Source organism: Limanda limanda, chromosome 11 (genome assembly GCF_963576545.1).
Source record: "Limanda limanda chromosome 11, fLimLim1.1, whole genome shotgun sequence".
Classification (NCBI taxonomy): Eukaryota; Metazoa; Chordata; class Actinopteri; order Pleuronectiformes; family Pleuronectidae; genus Limanda; species Limanda limanda.
Window position 1 is genome coordinate 14,048,772 of NC_083646.1, and position 17,449 is coordinate 14,066,220.

At 38.3% G+C, this 17,449-nt stretch overlaps 1 protein-coding gene across 1 annotated transcript; it reads right to left on the reverse strand.

Moving 5' to 3' along the window:
• Positions 1–305: 305 nt before the first annotated feature.
• Positions 306–14,422, reverse strand: c4b (complement C4B (Chido/Rodgers blood group)). The gene is made up of 41 exons (XM_061080470.1): positions 14,306–14,422; positions 13,938–14,124; positions 13,677–13,845; positions 13,505–13,575; positions 13,329–13,417; positions 13,173–13,255; positions 13,000–13,087; positions 12,764–12,887; positions 12,517–12,658; positions 11,917–12,029; positions 11,673–11,831; positions 11,422–11,589; positions 11,147–11,338; positions 10,639–10,782; positions 10,395–10,518; positions 9,970–10,041; positions 9,660–9,872; positions 9,451–9,565; positions 9,181–9,251; positions 8,944–9,083; positions 8,654–8,869; positions 8,462–8,513; positions 8,277–8,366; positions 7,989–8,192; positions 6,599–6,680; positions 5,089–5,281; positions 4,904–4,999; positions 4,430–4,592; positions 3,946–4,139; positions 3,691–3,846; positions 3,533–3,592; positions 3,369–3,459; positions 3,125–3,296; positions 2,923–3,013; positions 2,734–2,808; positions 2,560–2,662; positions 2,370–2,459; positions 1,844–1,948; positions 992–1,075; positions 758–890; positions 306–680 (listed from the first exon to the last, which is right to left on the reverse strand). The coding sequence occupies exons 1-41, from the start codon at positions 14,374–14,376 to the stop codon at positions 539–541; spliced, it is 5,127 nt and encodes a 1,708-aa protein (XP_060936453.1). The 5' UTR covers positions 14,377–14,422; the 3' UTR covers positions 306–538.
• Between the last annotated feature and the right edge of the window lie 3,027 nt (positions 14,423–17,449).

The following is a 17,449-nucleotide window of genomic DNA, read 5'->3' on the forward strand; positions in this document are numbered from 1 at the left end:
AATCAACTGGGAGCAAGTGAGCCAGTCTCATGAGCCTGGAAACCCCCCTCTCCCTTTTCCTCACCTTGCAGATGTTAAGTAAGGAGGGGGTAAGTTTGAGAGGGGCTGCCTTGAACACAGAGACCCCTCTCAGATCCTTTACGGCCAGTAATATATATATATCTATGTATTCAGCAGGAAGGCTTAAACAAACTGATTCACTCTGTTTGGAAAGACATTAAAGAGCAAATGTACGTTTGTGGATGAGAATAACTTGAGTTTCATTAAAATTCCCACAACTAGCTGAAAGAAAATACACAAAGAAAGGCACTTGCTGTTGTTTTTTATTTGAAAACTGGCTGCTGCTTTTCAGACATAAACATATGTCACTGAAGCGGTAAATGTTAAAATGATACCGTGGTGGAGACTGAATAAGCGAGTAGTAATGTCTCAGCAATTAAAGATGCTTTCATATAAGAGACTCTTCATGTGTCATGGCTAATAAGCAATGCAGATGTATAATATCATGAGCAGCGAGAAAAGAGCTCTCAGATTGGCTTCACTGTTTGCAGCCGTTCAGCTTGTACTCGTTCACGAATGTAGAAAAGCCTGTGCAGGCAGCTACATTATCAGATTTTCCACACTCTCTGTCTGAAGGCTTTTTCTCCACCCAGGTGTTTGAGTCCAACAGATACTGCATCCTACGAGAAGAAGGAGCGGGTGAACAAAACGAGGATCGATCACCGTAAACGTTTCCGTCATATCATTGACTACTTACTCGCCGCTGGAGTCAGTTGTGGAGCCATCTTTGCCCATGATGAGGTACCTGCTTCCCGGAATCAACTGTGCTTTGCACTGAAGCCTCTTAGCAAACACTCGAACTGAATTTTCATCAACATGCATATCCCCATCTGGCGGACAGATGAAAGATTATATATTCAAGAAGATTCTTATCACTAAAGGTTTATGAGGAAAATAAATCTGTGAGTGTTTGTAGTAAAGATTTACTCACTTAATCGAAGAACCTTGGTTATTGTAGACCTGTACATCTCAAAGTTGCTCCTCAGTGAAACACCGTCAACGTCGACAATGTACGCTGCAGATGAACAACAATCAACCAATTATTATCTCATAAACGCCCTGTAGTTGTATGCTTGCGCCAACCAGTTCTGTTTCAGTCAATATGCACTATCTTCGCATTCGGATATGAGGTCACTGTGACCTTTGACCTTTGACCAATGACATCTAATGAAAAATTTTTTGAGTTCAAGTGACACCTGGTCCAAAAAATGGCAAGAGGGAAAAAACTTGTTTTTAAAGGCCACCATGAGTTTTGACTTCCCAAAATCGAATCAGTTAGCACGTGAGTTAACACATTCACAAGGTACAAGGGGGATTTGTGACGTCACAGTGACCTTTGACCTCCAAATGTGAATCAGGTCATCCTTAAAATCCCAATATGTCACAGTTTCACATGACTTTGAACTTTGACCCCCTAAATTTCATCACACTTGTACAAAACTAGAAGAAATTCCCTCAAGGTTTTCTTGAGATATCGTGTTCACAAAGCTATAAATGTGATCTGTGAGGTCACAGCGGCTTCTCACTAAATACTAATCAGTTTATCCTTGAGTCCAACAGAACATTAGAACCAAATATAAAGAAATTCCTCTGAGTCTTTTTGGGAGATATCGTGTTCACAAGAATGGGACAATGTATGATACCTCCGGGTACTGGCTGTCGCTAGCATGAGGGCATGAAAAACATTCTGAGGAATAATTTGAGTCAGTGTCAGTGTACAGTATGCAAGAATGGAATTGATATTTAGATACATAACACAATATGTCTACTGTGTAGTACTCACCGTAATCTACTGTGGGAAAGAAGCAAGCATGTTCAAAGCGGTCATTCTTCGTCAGTGCTCCAGATCTTTCCGATTTAAACGTCAGTTTTTGTTTATGACACGGCCCTAAAGGAAAGATGAACATAAAGAAATTCTCAGTAGCTACATAAACCTGATGTTTAAAGGTCCAGTGTGTAAGATTTAGTTAAAAATAATCTAAAATAATCCTAGTGACGTTTTCACTAGTGTGTTTCATCTAAATTATAAGAATTGTTATTTTCTTTTCCCCAGAACGGGCCCTTTATATTTAAATGTTTTATATCGACATCACAAGTGGGTCCTCTCTCCGCCATGTTTTTTACAGAAGCCCAGACTGGACAAACTAAACACCTTTTAAGTTTTTATTACAACTGAAAGCTTCCACAGGTTCTTTAGCTGCAACATGCAACTCCACCACTAGATGCTACTAAATCCTACACATTGAACTTTTAAAGCTACATTTATTCAGCTGTGTTTTGTCACTATGGGTGTTGGAGTGAAGGCTCACTTTCTGCACACTGGCACACATCCTCTGAACACAGTTTGGAGACCAGCTTGCTTCTTTGGGGGGCAGAGTAGAACACAGTACACTTTCGGCCTTCAAAGAAATGCACAATTAGCTCCAAATTCCTGAATTCAACTAAAATGTCCCACCTATCGTGACAAAAATGCTTTAAAATAGAAAACAAAATGCTTACTAGGTTCATAATAGTCGTAGAACACAGCTGGAGCAGGCTGCAGAAGGCTGATAAGAACTCTCTGTATGGCATCGAAACTAATACATTCCTGTGGCTCAAAGAACTGGTGAGAGAACATTTCTATTAGTATGGGACATGTACAATTTTGTGAATTTAAATGGTTTTCAGACTCACCTCATTGAAGTAGATCAGCACCCTTCCGTACGAGACTTCATAATGCGAAATGTATTGCTCAGGTGACCTTGTTAGCTAGGAGGAGGAAGGAATTTAACTTTTTAGGTGACATGAAATGGGCAAAATATCTCCGACCACTTTGCATTGAGAAGGATGACACAAATGAGGAGGAGGCTGTGATCCACTAACCCTGTCCAGGTCCTCCGTTTCAACTTCAAATCCACTCAGTAGTGTGATGTCAGCAATCGCCATTCCTGTGAGAGTGTTGTTCACTAAAGAACTGCACAGAAACACAAACAGAACAAAGAAAAATATAGTAAGTGAGAGACACTGGTTGGAATTTGTGATCTCTTCATGAATGCTCATAGAGCAAATATGTCACTGAACTGACCTGACGCAGACTGTATAGGTGACAACATTGTTTAAATTTCCGCTGGTATCGACGTCTCTCCTGCTTCGGGTGTGATCATCGGACTGATCAATCGCTGATTGTGGCACTGACGACTCTTTTTCCCCGTTGTTATCGTAGTCATCATAGTATTCATATGTTTCTATGACCTTAGCTAGATGGACAGATATTAATGTGGTTTTCAATACTTTAAGTTGTGAGATGATATCAGTGAACAAAAGCTTACCGGTGTACTTTACTTTCCCCTCCACTATGACCTTGATAGACAGTTTGGCACAGGCGTCCTTGGGATCCAGTAAATGGAAAGCCTTCAGAATCTGTCAAGGAGATTGATGTTCAGTAAAGTACGGATCTTGTTCAGCCTTTATACAGACATTTTTTGAAACTTACTTTTAGTTTGATGTCTCCTTTTCCTGACAACTGCATAACGATGTTGTTCCCTGTAAGTTTCTGGGGCAACAGACAAAAGAGGAAAACAAGTCATAAGGTCAGTTATGAGGCAAAACATTTATGTGCGTCTAAGTTGATTCTGAAATGATCTGTGTTACCTTCAGGTTTACTTCCACCTTCTCTTGATTTGCCAGCTCAAGCTTAACAATGTCTTTCTTTCCTGGGACAGTGAACTCTGCCAAAAAATTTGAATCGGAACCGACAGGCCTCCCTAGCTGATACTCAGCGAGGGCTTCCATTGCCATGAGGGTATCCTGGACATGGTAACAAAACATTAATGATATGTTACAACTCCAATCTGACACTGAACTCTGACTTTATGATTGTCAATCATCTACGCTTGTCATAATCACCTGAGAGGATAGGTAACCTCCAAAGTAGTTTTCCTGAGTGACTAACCAGCATGCTGCCTTATCTGCCGCCTGGGTTTGCTTTAGTGCCACTGCAGTGAGGAGAGCATAGGCCGTAGTCTCTACTGTGAAGCTGGCAGACATCTGTTGATTCTCTTTGCTAGCATCTTTTGTCCACAGGTAACAGCCATCCTTCCCTGATAGTTCAGAAATAGACAATAAGTAAACATTCCAATAAATAAACATGATATAATGATTGTTTAGGGGGTTTGGTGATATGATGATACAGGCAGTGAGAAAACACATGCTGCAGTATAGGTCGTAAACCCAACCTCCTCCATGTTAGAAGATGGGACACTGGCCATGTAATTTGGGATTTTATCTTCCAGACATTTCTCAGTTGATTTTTCATTGGCTATATGGAATAACTAATGAAATGACCTATACCCATACCAATATACCACCTATTTGTTATGATAGTACATGCCTTCGGTTGTCATAGCTTCAAGTTTTGTCCACACCGATGATAGATCTGTTCCCTCTGGCATGCAAACGGCGAGGCAGTAGGCAGTGATGGCAACTGCGTATGGATGCTGAAGCTCCTCTACGTTGGACATGAGATATGTTGTTGATCTTGAAATACTTGCATCCTGGTAGAAAGTAGCATAAAGGCAGTCATTGCATTTCACTCCTGAAACCATCCGCACAGAAAATGAACTGACAACAGTGTGTTAAAATACACATTCGTAATTAATCTTACTTCTGTCAATTGGTTCTAAGCACAAAGTAAATTGAGGCCATTTGTCATTTCATGCAGATATTTTGATGACTACGTAATTTTGAATTGATGTTAACAAGTCAGGGAAGATCACAGTCATCAGGATCTATCCTCTGGGCAACGTGAATATTTAAAAAGTTTAATTTCTAATAATAACATCAAGACATTTTTATTTCATCTTACCACATTATTTTGTGCATGACTTTGCAGAAATTCACGTGACAGTTTCAGTGACAGAGCGATGAAAGCCGTCATGGACGCAGCTTTGTCTTTGCCCGCCTACATTAAACACACATGGACAATGCTGCATTAAATCACTGCTGCACAGTTTCATATACTCTGACATGTATACTACACACTGTGCGTACCAGGACATTTCTGTGGAGCACAGGATGTGGGTCAATGAATGACCCGTCTGTCTCCTGTACTGAGAGCAGGTAACTGACTGACTGCATGATCTTTTCTGCAGGCACAACCTCAGTTATCCGGCCCTGCTGTCCTAAAGCCACTGTCTGGCGCTGCGACACCAAGGACAGAAGTTTTACTACGTAGGCAGTCAGCCTGAGGACAAGAGAAGAGAAAAAACAAGGGAGCAATGTTGATGGAATAAGCTGATTTACAAGTTGACATACCAAAAATTAGGAAAATGTATTCATCATGTGAGATATGTGATTTTACATTTAACCAGACAAAAAAAGACAAAAAAACTGCACAGACATGAGTTCTGAAAGTTCAAGACAAGATTCTGATTTATTGGTTCACTGTCAGCATTGGAAAGCATCCATTTCAAATGCTATATTTGCTAGAGATATAATTTTGATGTAGCTAGGTATGTATTAAATAGATGCCTGGATGCTGCCATGGTATTTATAGGTGGAAACTTGTTCAATGTGTATGTTATGGAGAGTAACTGGTAAAATAATTCACTGAAGTGATTTCCTGTCACTAAACTCCACTAATTCATACAATAATACAATAGTGATGAGAATACCTGGATCATCTTCAGTGCTAAACAAAGACAACACTGTGATAGCATCTGAAAACATGATTATGAATGGATTTCAGATGTCAGTTTTATTATCCTCTGTATAAAAGGTAGAGAGTGGCAGTGAGCTCACAATGAATGGTTGATTCATGCTGCCTGAGTCAGAGCTTTACCTAAATTCAGTTGAATACATATTGTGTGTAAAATCTGTCCTGGTTCTAAATGCTTTAACCTCATGTGTATAAATGTTATAGCTTAATTATTTGTGCTACCTCTTTATTTATAATGCAAACTGTTTAATGTTCAACTGTTGCCGCCTACAGATTTGGTGAGCTGCTCAACCAAAGTTCCTTCAAATACATTCATCACAATATGACTACCACATTTTAATGGCTGGTTTTCTTGGGACATGTGTTCTGTGCTGGGAGTCTTACATGTGAAGTGCTCAACAATACAGGAATTATTTGTCAACAATTAAAGGTTCAGTGTGTGAGAGTTAGGTGAAGGAATCTATTGGCAGAAATTAATCATAGTGATGTTTTCACTATTGTGTTTCATCTAAATTGTACAAATTGTTGTTTCCTTTATCCTTTATATTTAAATACTTTATATTTACATCGGAGAGGGTCCTCTCTACAGAGGCTGCCATGTTTTTTATAATGGCCCAGATTGGACAAACTAAACATCTTTAGAGTTTTTATAACATCCGAAGGCTGCCCCAGGTTCTCCTTCATGTTTGGAAGGGGAGGGTGAGGTGAGGGGTCTTCAGCTGCAACATGCAACTTCACCACTAGATGTCACTAAATTCTACACACTGCACCTTTAAGGCTCCAATTTAAGCAGAAGTTAACAAGCTTACAAGACCAATAATGATACAGGAAAAAGAAACTGACCAGTAACTGGATGGCGCAGATCTCCATGGTCCATAAGATCCATCAGGTTTTGGGGGGTGTACATTCAAAAGCCGATTATAACCTGATTTAAAGAAATTGTACAGCCTTGTTAGTGACCTGTAGAGGGGGCAATTACCTTAACATCACACAATATGTGAAACGAGAAGAAAAAGCAGAGGCCTTGGGGTCACCTTTGATAACTAGTTGAACTTTCCTCAGTTAAAATATATTACAGGCTCCATGTGGAGTTGTAGACGCTGGTAGACTCCTGTTTCTGAGTGTCTATTATTCTATTATTCTGCCACTGTCAACTTAGTCAGTTGCTTTGTTTTCTGATTTGTCATCACTGCAACTGAATTTTCTGCTGGTTTTACTATCTGGTTTCTAACTAATTTAACTTATGCTGATATTTGAGTGTTAAAAAAAATATCTTATGATGATACACTGGCATCTAATAATTTTCTCGCCAAAATCATATTATAATGCTTCTACAAACACCAAGGAAGATAGATAGATGGAAAAATAAACTTGTATTATGTTCTAAAATTAACTAGAACATAAAAATAAACTCTTCTATCCGTCATTCTATCTATCGGTGGCTGACATACATGCAAGTATTGATGCAATGGCGTCTAATATGTGCCTTTCAGTACTGAGCTAATATTGGATGACTTATCAATCTGATATATAAGTCAGACTCTAATAACCATATGCTTCTTGTGTCAATGAGATAATGATTCTTAATACTGAAAGTCCATGTGGCGTCATCACAACAAAGGCTCTGTGTCATTTACTCAAAGATACAGACTCATCAAAAGCTCACAAAACTTTTTCTGTCCTGGTTCACAGGTTATGAAACAGTCTCCCTCTGGGGGTCAGGTCAGCAAACTCTCAAACCTCAAGTTTCCCCCCCCCCATCATGCTTTCATGCCTCTGTTTTCACTCTTAACCATGTTTGTTGTCTGCAATTTAAACATTAAATGAAATGCTTAAATTTGTTCTTATTATTTGTCTGTCATTCTAATAAGGCATAACTTATATTTCTTATTTTGATATTTATTGTGCACCAAAGGAAAGTTTTCCTTGATGTTGTAGGTCAAGAGGTCGATAGGAATGCATTCTGTGGGCACCATGGGTATCCACAGTAGATCTCATAGCAATCATGGCCAGTGGTTCTCAAGACACCTTGTTGTGAAGGTGCTACAGAAACAGACCTATTTACTTAGTCAACTTTAGAGTCTGCTAACAGGAAAAAAAATAGCACTTAATGAGGGCCTTAGAAATAACAACACTGTTTAAGTTTAACTCCTCTCTCAAGTTTTGTGTGTGCATGGTTCCAAAAAAAATAAAATAAAGAGTTGTAGACGTTATTCGATTAAGGCGTTCATACCTTTGATCATCTTATCAATAGCGTCATCCCTGGCACCAGCAGGCAAGTGGTACCATTGCTCACTCAGATCAAGGTACCGCAGGGCTGAAACTGTAGGAGCAAATCCTGACATTGTCTGTTCCATACAGTACCCAGGCAACCTGATCAGTTTGTTAACCCTCTCCGGATTTAGTAGGTTTTTCACTTGTGCATGAAATCCATTCTCTGTCGAGTGAGGATGTTGGAAAGTCAAGACACTGTCACATTCACAGATTTTTGAATTGCATGTTTATCTCTAATAGCAGATACCTTCTGCTGAAATAAAAAGATTGGAGCTGGAGTCTGGGATGACTTCATCTGGTAAAGTTCCATCAATAACTAAGGTCTTTCTGCTCACCCCTGTTATGACAGAGAAACGTAAACTGATTCAAGCAGACGTTATATCTGAGAACAGAAATAATGACTAAGCATTGATGAAATTTGAAACAACTTACCATCCAACTTAATCACTTGGGTTTCTTCTAGTCTCTGTTCTAATCCTTCAGTCTACATAAAACAAAAGGGAGCCAAATTACTGCGCTTCCCTTACATGTCGTTGTATTTGTTGTCTATTTATTTTGTTCGGTCTCTATTGTAAAAAGATGATTTGGATTATGAGATAAAAAAAAACATTATTCTTCACTCACCCACACATTCAGAGTCTTTTGAATGGCATCCACTCCCCTCTCATTCTCTATATCATAGAGACGTATTTTGATGGGTATGGACCCTGTTACCATGGGGACTGCAGAGAAAGAGACAAACTGGGAAGAATGTGGCTCCACAGTGATGTTAACAAACGCTGTGGTGGTGGCAGAGCCAGGGGAGCAGAGTCCTTCAGTTTGTTCCATATGAACGGCCACCTGTGATAAAAGCCCAGTGAATTCATTTTTACTGGTTTAGTTGATACTTAACTTCAGCAGTTGGTTGTAGCTACCTCTAGGCTGTCGTCGCCATAGTTGTAGATAACAGGTGAAATGGACATTTGCTCGTATCTTTTCACTGAGTACGGCAGTCTCAGAGACACAAACATCCTCTTAAAGGCTCTGACCTCAGTCGGTTGAACCACACAAAAACCTAAAATGAAACACAGAGTCAGTGAGTTGCTGATATTATTGAGAAACTTTAGCCAAACATTCATTATGCATTTGTAAAATTGGGAGCATGGTATCACCACTGGCTGCAGATAATGCGATGACCTGAATTTCCCATGTCGTAATGGAATCGGGCAGAGCAAGAGAATACCTAAAAGAGAAATAGCTGTTTGGTGGATTAACACTCTTAAACAATAGGAAAAGCTGAAATTCTCACAAAATGAGATTAGAAGCAATAAATGGGAACAAATGCAAATGATATAAACTAAAGAATGTATCAGCAAATGTTTTAATGTCTTTATACACAGTATTTCATGGAAAACATTACATTAAAACCAGACACCTCTTACCTGCCTTTACTATTGACATCAAATTCAATGAATGCAAAGCTGGGAGGGAAAAATCGTCGAATGTACTGTTGAGCAGTGTCAAAGAAGAACTCTTCAATGTCAGCTTGACTTGCAGCTGAAGACAGTAGAAGACGAAGAGTGTATTTCTTAGTTCCGTTACATTTATGCCACAGCTATTACATGATATATTAGATGTGATTTCATCTCACTCCGGCCAAATCCTTTCCGGGCATCCTCTTGTATCTTTTTGCGCCTCAGACGCTCCCCCTCCAGGCAGCATTTTAAAAAGGCGTCTGCACACTCTTGCCTTTTCTGCACCAGAGAGACCCTCTTTGCTCTTTCGTCACAGGTCAGGTTCATGGGGATGAGAGAAAACCCTTCATCACAACACTTCTGAAGGTTTTCATCGGAATAGTTTGATTCTGAAAGTAAAATATGGCATTTGTGTGAAAATATTTTTGACCAGAAGTATTTCTCACATTATCACAGACCAAATATGATTCTGTAACGTCGTCTTACTTAAGGTCATCATTTCCAGCTGAAGGTCCACATCGCGTCTCTGTCGTGCAGATTGTGAACCACAGCCAAATTCTGGAATCATAGTTCACATAACAATTTAACAAAATAAGCTTATGGGATAGGCCGAGAACAGCACCTTTTAAGATAAAGTTTGTATGGTTGTTGGTATAATGAAAACAATCTTTTTTTTAAACTTGAAATTCTGTATTTCTGGTTGCAGATACTAAACGCAGTGGTTAGCTATAAACAAAAATAAATATCAAAACATACTAAACACAATTTAAACTGTAATTTAACATTTCCACTAAGTATGGTATCAAGGTATTCTCTTCTTCTCATCAGTGACACAGTATTCAGTCAATATAGGTCGTGACAAATTTCAATTTTAAAGAAATAAATTGATAAAAAAAATATTTTTGACATACTTGCACTACCCTCCGACTCGGAATGGGATATGAAAGACAGACCAGCATCTTCTATTACAGAGGCTGGGTTAGATCCTCCACCATATGAGCAACCAAGGTCGTATGACTGCATGGCAGAAAACATCTGAAAGGCGGGAGAAAGTGGCTGTATTTACCGTATTCCAATATATAAAGATTGAAAAAAACCAGATCAATGTGTTTTAAGAGAAGGCATTTATGTGCGAGGTGCTTTTAAAAGTTCCACCTGTTTGGCTGTGAGTTTATTATTGGCATTGAGAGCGTAGAAGGCCTTATCCACAGCGAGCAGAGCAATTCTGGCGCTCTGACCAGGTAAGTCAAACTCCAGCGTCGCCTGATTTCCAGGCTCAAAACTTCCTTTATGTGTAACCTGCATGAAGTCAAGACATTTCAGAGACATATAAATGTTGTTGGCAAATGTCAGATTAAAAAAAACCATTAAGTTATACACATGAAAACACATTTCACACACTGTTAGGGTCGTAGGGTTGTGTATTTTGAGATAGCGCCCACCCAAGTCAATTTACAGTCTTTAGATTATGTTGCCCGTATGACACTCTCCTCCACCTCGTTTATAACAAATTCAAAAGTATAAAACAAGGGTCTCAGTTATGTTGAATCACTTTCACTTTCAACCATACAGTCTTTTCAAAATAGTTCAAGTTCTGTTTGTCCACTGTCTCTCTCTCTCTCTCTCTGCCCAAGCTGCACACTTATCTCTGCTGTTTACTCACCTTGACGTTTATCTCACATTCATCCCTGACATCTACCCTCACAGAGTCAGCGATGATGTCACCACGCTGGTTGTAGAAGTAGCCTATCAGACGGAAGGATGGAACCATATCATGTGTTATCTGCAGGTTGTGTTTCACTGAGTTGCCAAAATTGAGTGATCCGTTTTTAATCAGGGTGCCGCGGCTCAGGACCTGCAACAGAGAGAGAGAGAAATGTTTTTTTCCATGACAAACTGCTGCTCGCACCGTGTGGCAGTAAGTCTGATGTGGCTCACCATGTAGTATATAGACCCAACAGTTGGGCCATTCACGGAGTTGTACGTTACTGCTAGTACTTCTTTCACAGAGTACAGCTTGTTGGTAAAACTCATGTAAAGGTAGCTGCCACTTGGAGATGAAGCACGTTGAATGGTTTTCCTCTCATGCAGGTCGTCTGCAGTCACCTTTTTGGAGCCAAGAGATGGAAACAGTTAAAACTGAAGAACAAAAAAATGAAACATCTAGATCTAGTTTGGTGGAAACTAACTTCAACAGTAATCGTTGCTGCAGTGTTAATATTAAAGGTATGAAACACTGCCCCCTCCTGGTCAGTAGTGCCAAGCGTAAAGGGCTCTGAACTTCCTGGTATGTCAATCCTGACTGGCACATCAGGTGCTGGAGACCCATCTGGGAGACGCACGATCACCTGTAACAACAACAAACACACTCTATGACATAGTAAACCATGACAGTAACGCACTTAGCTGTGTATCTGTGAGTGACATGCATACCACAACATCTAGTGGGTATCCAGGAACAAAGTGTGAGCGAGTTCGAGAGAGATCCATGGTGTATTTGTGGGAGAGGACAGGAAGATAAACTTCTGTCTCTTGCATTTCACCACCTGAGCCAAAGATATTACACACAGTTATATCAGCCGCAGAGAAAAGTCACAATAATCGAGATTAATTATTATTATTAATGTTTGTAGAAGAAGTAGATAATTTGTTCTTGTGAATTGTTTTCCCATAAATATTCATAAAGTGATATGATGTATTAGTAAAATTTATTTTATGAGTATTTCATTTTCAGTGTTTAATTATTTAGTCAAATTGGTACTTTAGGGTTTCTAATCAGCTTTTGTATCACGTACCAGTACCTGTATCAAGTACTTCTGTAGCTACAATCACAGCAAATATATGACTATATGTAACCAAGTCTACAAAAGTGTAAGTTAATTCTCTCTCTACAACATAATAGGTCAACAAACAAGATATTTGATTGTATCAAATATTTCAGATAAATATTAAATCATAACAAATTTGAATTAAATTTTTAACCCCACTGGGTGTGTTTTTTACTTGAACCATGGTTTGAAATATGTCCTTTACTTTTGATGTTGGTGACGAATATTCCCAAATAGACTTGTGCTCGTCTTTGCTGTAAATCAGAGAGGGTCAGGTTCAGGTCCTTCTGGAGTCGTTTATTTAAATCGGATTTAGGAAGAGAAACTCTTGCTGTTCCATCCTGGACCTGCAAGAAATGGCACAAATTGTTGCTTTTCAACTAATGAAACGCTTAATTAAAAGATCTGATTGAATCTTTATATACATTTTGGATAGAAATTAGTTTTCTTACCGAGCCAGTCAGCTCCAGTCCCCTAATAATGACAGTGGTTCTTTTTTCACCAGAAGCTCCATCTTTTGTTGAAACGCCAAATTTGCAGTGGTAAGCTCCATTAACCTGCTCACCATGGGAATACCTAAAGGGAGAAATTCAGAAACAAAATGTAAAACTTCTAAGTTTAACATGTGTATGTTGTCAACCAATGATCGACAATAAGCAGATTTAATGTCGAATTGATCAACACTTACATGGCCGAGATGCTGAAGACAAACTCTTCAGCTTTCAACAAAACACAGTTCTGCTCCATTTTGACGTTCACCTCAAAACTTGGTAAAACTATGGAATGTGTAACAATAACATGTTTTCAGGCTGAAGTATTGTACATGTTGTGTTTTTTTAAGTATACTTCAAGAAAACTTACCAAATTTTTTAACTTTGAACTCTCGAGAAGCAGCATTCGCTCTATCTTCTGTATAGTGAGCTGTAATCTTCCATGTGCCGGTTCTTGGTTAAAACAAAATGTGTTATTATTATGTTAATGTAAGTCAAGATTTATTGCAAATATGTCCTAACGTACTGAGAAACATCAGGTATGGGGAAAGTATCTGTGAATATTCCCCCCTTTATTTTCCTGGAGGTCTTCATTATTCGGTTTCCAGCTGCATTCTGTCAGAAAATAATAAAAGCATGAAACATTTCTTTAACAACTTCAAATCAAAGCCCTCTTTATTCCTAAAAAATGTGCGTACTTACAAATACTGATATGTGCACCGTTGCCTCATGAGGCCTGAGCGTGTGGTCGAGAGTGAATATCCTGTAACTTACTTGAAGAGTTAACATTAAGGTAAATGGCTTTGAATATGGTAGAAGGTAGATTTATTTCACATTGTTTGACATCTATTCCCATTTTAAACTTTCTTCTTACCTTTCTGTTTGGGGTTGTACATTGGTTGATTAGTCTGAATGAAGATATAACCCCTGTGCTTTGATACCAGGACCCATGCCGCCTTTGCTTCAACGAAGCCTGGGCTCTCTGCCGCTAACAAAAGGTGCGTAGGATTTATTCCTAATTTTGACACAAGTCCACTGTCAATCTGTAAAAGATGCAGATTTAGAGTTTGGGTTAATGATCTCAGATAACCCTAACCCTGTCTTGATTGTTTGCTTTTTTTGTGTGAGTCAATACCATGAGCTCAGCTGTTATGATGTCCGTTTGGCTGGTGCAAACAACGGTTATCTTCTCGGACACAAGACGGTTGAGCTGGTCTTTCAGGTAGAGAGTGACAGGCATGTTGAGATGAGGCACTCCCATCTGGACAAACACTTTCTCTTTAACTCCCACATGAAACACATTTGGAGCTGAGATGAAGAATCTGCACACAGAGGTGGAAAATGATCTCATATTTTATATTCGATAACATCTATAGCTATGGATTAAGATCTGCAATGTCTTATCCATTACATTATGACATAAAATAATTTATTATATTACATAGAAACACACATAAACACTTCACTTTCGTTGCATTACATTGCATTATTAGAAGCTTTTACCTGCTTCCTGTTGAGAATCCTGTTTCCACAGCGACGATCAGGAGCAGCAATGAAACGGCAGGACACCTCATTGTGCAGCTTCTGTGTCTTCGCCTGCTCTGACACAGTATTTTGATCAACTGGGGCTTTGTGCATTATCCACCCCAGTATTTCTCAATCGTTGGATCCCTCAACGCCCTCCCTCTTTTGTGTCCCTCTTCGAAAAAAAACAAATTCTTCCTCAGACCCACGCACCAAATGGCAATACATAAAGTGATAAACTCATCATTCTGCCACATATAATGCATACCAGTACAAATGAGTGACATAAACTATATGGTTCAGTCATGTCATATGTACATTTCTGCATAAACAAAAAGTAGGTGATCTAAATTGATTCATGTAATATACCAGGTTAATAATACACATTCGATTTTTGATGCATTTCAGATCAAAACATGTTTGACTCTATTGAAGTTAATTTCAATAGAGTAATAGCACAACTTAACATGCAGCATAGAAAGTGTTTTTTCTGTTTCACAATGTGTACTCATCCTCTCATTGGTTGTTCAAGTCGGAATCATTTCCCCCAAATCATGTGATTTACAAGAAATCCAGTTTTGACTCTGGAGTTAGTTTAGTGTGAGCAAAGTTTACTCTCGTGAGCCAAAAACAGTTTTTTATTTGAAGCTTCACTTCTGTGAATCACATTATTTGAATGTCTCTTATCAGTAGCTGCTCATGCTTCTCACATAACCCATTATAAATGTTTACTCATAATCTAAACCTCATTATCCATGTAGTCATCAGTGAACTGATGGCATTCTGAAGGGAATTAAAAAGCTCTACTACAATCTGGCCAAATGGAGAAGTGCGATTAATGACAAAGACACGCAGACAATATCAGAAACTTTATTTATTCCACATGAAAAGCTCAATAAAAGGTTCAGTGAAGAAGGTCATGAATTCACATCTGTCTTGTGTTGTAGGAGGCATCAAATATTCAACATAAAACACAAAGATGAGACAGAGTAACCTGCTTTTTAAACTCCTATTTAAAAATGGCAAGATTTTAGAGTCTAACTGAACTCTAATGTGATGTACTCTTTCTTCTATTTTATTTATATATTTAATGTTTTTTCTATGCTTTTTATGTAATATTCTTTTCATATCCAAAATTGTAAACATGTGAAAAAATAATAGAATTGTGTAAAATAGACATCCCAGAATCTTTTGATTTAAAAACTAAACGGCAGTAATATGAACTTAAATTTGCTAATGGAAAGTTGTAATTCAAAATCTTAATGAAAATAGGTCGGTTATCCAAAGATTCTTTCAGCACATGGAAGATGTCAGCCTCCATTTCACTTTACAAACCATGTGGCCCTGTTCCAAATGATCTCCTCAACCATTCATAATATTATTCACCGCACATGGCAAGATATACAACATTTAGCTGTCCAGTAAATAAGATAAGCAGCAGGTCCACATGTTCAGTTTAGTAAACAAATATAACAGTTTCAGTTTTAGGGAAATTGACAGAAAATTGCGAAATTCGATTTTATTCTGCAGCTTTGGAGATGGTACAGAGCCTAAAAGAGTTGACTCATAGAATTGCAATGTCCAAGTCCAGGGTCTGGAAATGTTAATAAGCTCGATTTTTGGATAATTACAAATATTCAATTATAGTACACTTAAAAATGTTCCTAATTCAGTCTGAGCCCTGTAAAACCGAAATTCTTTTAGCAATGATTAAAAGTCTCCTCTTTGAGCACAGCTACACAGAATTTAATCAAATCTGATGGTGATCTTGATCTTATAACAGTAATTAGTAAAACGGAGTAAATGGGAGTCTGGGGTATGATGTCCATGCACAACTCCTAGGTACAGACAAATGATACAAGAATTGCGTTTGGACAATCAACACCAGAATCCCTGTCAAACTCTGGAAGAGCGTCAGTGGCATCTCCTGGCCCGGGGAGGAAATCCTGCAGAGGATGGAAGATGAAATAAAATAATTACAGATGAATTAAAGCTAATACAAAAATGGCTCTCAGAGAATGTGCTGAAAATCGTAAAAACATTAATTTCAGTATTTGCTGCTTGTTTAAACAGAGGAGAAGTAATAAGCTGTCAAAAGAAACAATTAAAAATCCAAGAGGAGCTGTTTCTTTAAAACATTTTAACAGGAAATGTTGTTTTTAAATACAAATATTCTTCATCTACCAATCCCATTATATACATATACATAAAATGTTGTATTGGTAAATTAACTTGTTCTAATAAGTTAAAAAATAAACAGTTTTGATACTTACATTATGCATCATCAGAAACAGAATGATAGTAGTCCCAGAGAAGCATCTATTAATCATGTGTCCTTTTGCATATAAAATATTAAAGTGTTATTCTTTCATTCTAGCGTTGTTCAAATATCGTTAAGTCCACGCTCCTCTGCGTCCGTCCTCGACCACTGCCTGTTCCGAGTGACTGTCCCTGTCCCCCCTCTCTGTCTCTTCCCCTCTATCCATCTCATTTCATGCAGGAGTGGGGTTACCTAAGAGACCCGGCCTCAATGGAGAAAATCTCTTTTTCTACAATTAACTGTGAAAGTGACAGAAGGAAAAGAGAGGGAGGGATCTACGTAGGGGTGAAGACTCAAAAGAAAAGGGGGAGAGGGGAAAGACAGGAGTGTGCATGGCAGGTAGAGAAATGTAAAGTTTAACACTAATATTTGCGCTCTTTTTTAAATAAAAAGTTTCAACTTTAAAAGTGAACTGAACTAAATAAAAATCCAGAAAATTGTGTTTTCTGATTATACTCATGTATAAATTTAGTCTAGTGTTTTTAACCATTCATTCAGTTCCCGCATTAAATATTTAATTTTTTTTATATCTTATCTGAAAAAAACATGTTACACAGTATATTCTAAGTTTTTATTCTGAATTTGGTAAGAATGTTCTAGCACCTTCAATTAATATATAGGTTTCAGTTTTGTTGCGCCTCATGCTTGAATTAGGATAAGTCCCAAATTAGGTTGCATTACACTGATCTAAGTGAAGGTGAATTATGTTTATGACCATAATCTCTACAAATGCAGATGGAGTGACCACAGGGTTACCATGGGGAGATGTACACAAAAGGGTGTGGCGTGGGAATGTCTCCAGG

Coding starts and splice junctions, on each gene's coding strand:
- c4b (XM_061080470.1), bottom strand. CDS start 14,376: ATGAGGTGTCCTGCCGTTTCATTGCTGCTCCTGATCGTCGCTGTGGAA. Junction 10,519..10,638: donor ATAAACTCACAGCCAAACAG/GTGGAACTTTTA, acceptor CCCGCCTTTCAG/ATGTTTTCTGCCATGCAGTC. Junction 2,809..2,922: donor AAACGGAGGACCTGGACAGG/GTTAGTGGATCA, acceptor TCCTCCTCCTAG/CTAACAAGGTCACCTGAGCA.